The 2,338-nt window shown below is 38.5% G+C and overlaps 1 protein-coding gene across 3 annotated transcripts in view; it reads left to right on the forward strand.

Moving 5' to 3' along the window:
• The window catches only part of trappc11 (trafficking protein particle complex subunit 11), a 48,972-nt gene that overhangs the window by 12,789 nt on the left and 33,845 nt on the right, over positions 1-2,338 (forward strand). For all 3 annotated transcript variants that reach the window (XM_046030552.1, XM_046030553.1, XM_046030551.1), the window contains one exon: positions 313-409. In XM_046030552.1, coding sequence (XP_045886508.1) covers positions 313-409 — 97 coding nt within the window. The remainder of the gene's footprint in view (positions 1-312; positions 410-2,338) is intronic.

The raw sequence follows: 2,338 nt of genomic DNA on the forward strand, positions 1-2,338 counted from the left end.
AAGCCCCCCCCCCCCCCCCCCCCCCCCACCCACGTGCGCCCCCCGATCCATCCCGATGTTTCAATGTAGACGTCCGATGTAAATTTTGTAGACATCGCCCAACCCTACTCTTATTACAGGAGACAAACTGCAGTATTAACTTCAGTATTTCTGAAAGATCAAAGCACTACTACTGCTTCCCATGAAATTGAACCACTGAGTTCTTATGTCACGTTTTTGGCATCACAGGTTTTGTTGTATTTTTGTACATATAGACCTGTATGTTCTACTCTAGCCGTTTTCTCTTATTTGTATGTTTGTTTGTGTTTGTAGGTACTACAAAACTGCATATAGTCTTGTTCATGAGCTCAGAGCTCATGAGACCAACATATTGGAGATCAAAACTATGGCTGGATTCATCAACTATAAGGTACATTTCTGTCTGTGCAGTTGGTGGTCAGTGACGAGGTATCTCAGACAGTAGTGGCTGGATCAATGAGGGGTGGAGAAAGAACGGGTCCTGTTATTGCCAGGCAGAAGTGGACGAAGATGATAAATAATCCGTTTTGGAAATAGGCTTCAGAGAGATGGATGTAAAGCTGTACCTGAATCAGAATTTTCCAGGTTGACTCTTAAGTCACTGGTTTGCACAAGGGCTGCACGATTTGGAGAAAGTCATATTGCGATTTGCGATTGCGAATCGATTATAATGGAACAAATGGAACTAGGAGTCTACTTTTTTGATTATCAAGGAAAATGCACAAAAACTGACATTTTGAAATGTGTTTTTCTCAACTTGACCAAAGTTAAACAATATTTATAATAATAACTAGTAAACCTGAACTAAGCATGTTGCTCTACGGAGGAGGCGACTAGACGGAGCAAATATTGGCATACTGGCAGCGTGACTTTGGCTAAATCTACATCTGTCCACTGCAGAGGCTCTATTCACAACCTGGAGGAGGAACTAGTATACATGAGTGTATTAGTATAATATTATAACATTAAATAAAGAGTATAATATTCAGTTAATAGTACACTGTTGGTATAACAATAATTTACTATATTCATTATAATTTCATATAATATACTATTTTACCTCTAGTTGAATATTAAATCCAGTTACAGCAGTTTCATTTTTTTATTTCATTTTCTTTTTTTATTTATTTAAACCTTGTGAAAGAAAAAAGTTTTACATTGGTCCCTTATATGTTAATGCTAAGGACTAACTTGTCAACAACAATATGTATCGCACATGACGACATTGCGATTGTGATTACATTAATTGTGCAGCCCTAGTTTACTCCGAATATTTGACTTTTAGATAATTTTTTGTTTATATAAATACTCAGTGTTTTTCTTCAGTACACCTACGAATATAAGATATATTATTCACTACTCATAGTTGCAGTACAGTTCAGCGCACCTGTAGAGCAGCTGCACCGCACAACACATTTAACATACTACATATCAGGTTTTTTTCCTCTAAGACTCAATTTTGAATGCCTTTGTTCATCATCTAGGATGTGAAAACACACAATTACTCCGCTTTAATCTTGAGAAGCTGCAGCGCTGCAGTCTCGCTTCACTATTCACTGTCATTTCCATCTAAACTGAGGCTCATTGTTGACAATTTTCTCTCTGCTCACCTGCCATTCACCGGTCTTATGCCAAGTTGTGCATGGCTGCTGAAAACTGCATGCATGTCCGTAGTTCCTCGCAGGATTATTCCAAGTACTGTTTGAAAATGATGTAATATTCTTTGTGTGGGTCATCAATTTTGATAAATGATTTGAATGTCGAGCACAGTTCACATACAACTTGGCACACTACCGACTAGGGCTGAACGATTTCGGAAAATACACGAATTTTTTTTAACCAATATTGCATTTGCTATTTATTATGCGTTTATTTTTAGCTCTTTATCTTCTGTATTATTCAAAATAGACAAGCAATAAATCATTGAATACTATGACCAACACAGTACTAGATAGATTAATCACACACTGCTCTTTCTTGTAGGCCAGGTATACATGTTATGATGAAATTTGGTGATGCATGCAATTGCATCAATTATTAGGGCCCGAGCACGACCGTGTGAGGTCCCTATTGAATTTGCTAAGATTATTTTTAGGGCCCGAGCACGACAGTGTGAGGTCCCTATTGAATTTGCTAAGATTATTAGGGCCCGAGCACGACTGTGCGAGATCCCTATTGAATTTGCTCAGATTATATTTAGGGCCCGAGCACGACCGTGTGAGGTCCCTATTGAATTTGCTCAGATTATATTTAGGGCCCGAGCACGACCGTGTGAGGTCCCTATTGAATTTGCTCGGATTATATTTTTAGGGCCCGAGCA

The sequence above is a fragment of the Micropterus dolomieu genome, linkage group LG19 (genome assembly GCF_021292245.1).
Source record: "Micropterus dolomieu isolate WLL.071019.BEF.003 ecotype Adirondacks linkage group LG19, ASM2129224v1, whole genome shotgun sequence".
Lineage (NCBI taxonomy): Eukaryota > Metazoa > Chordata > Actinopteri > Centrarchiformes > Centrarchidae > Micropterus > Micropterus dolomieu.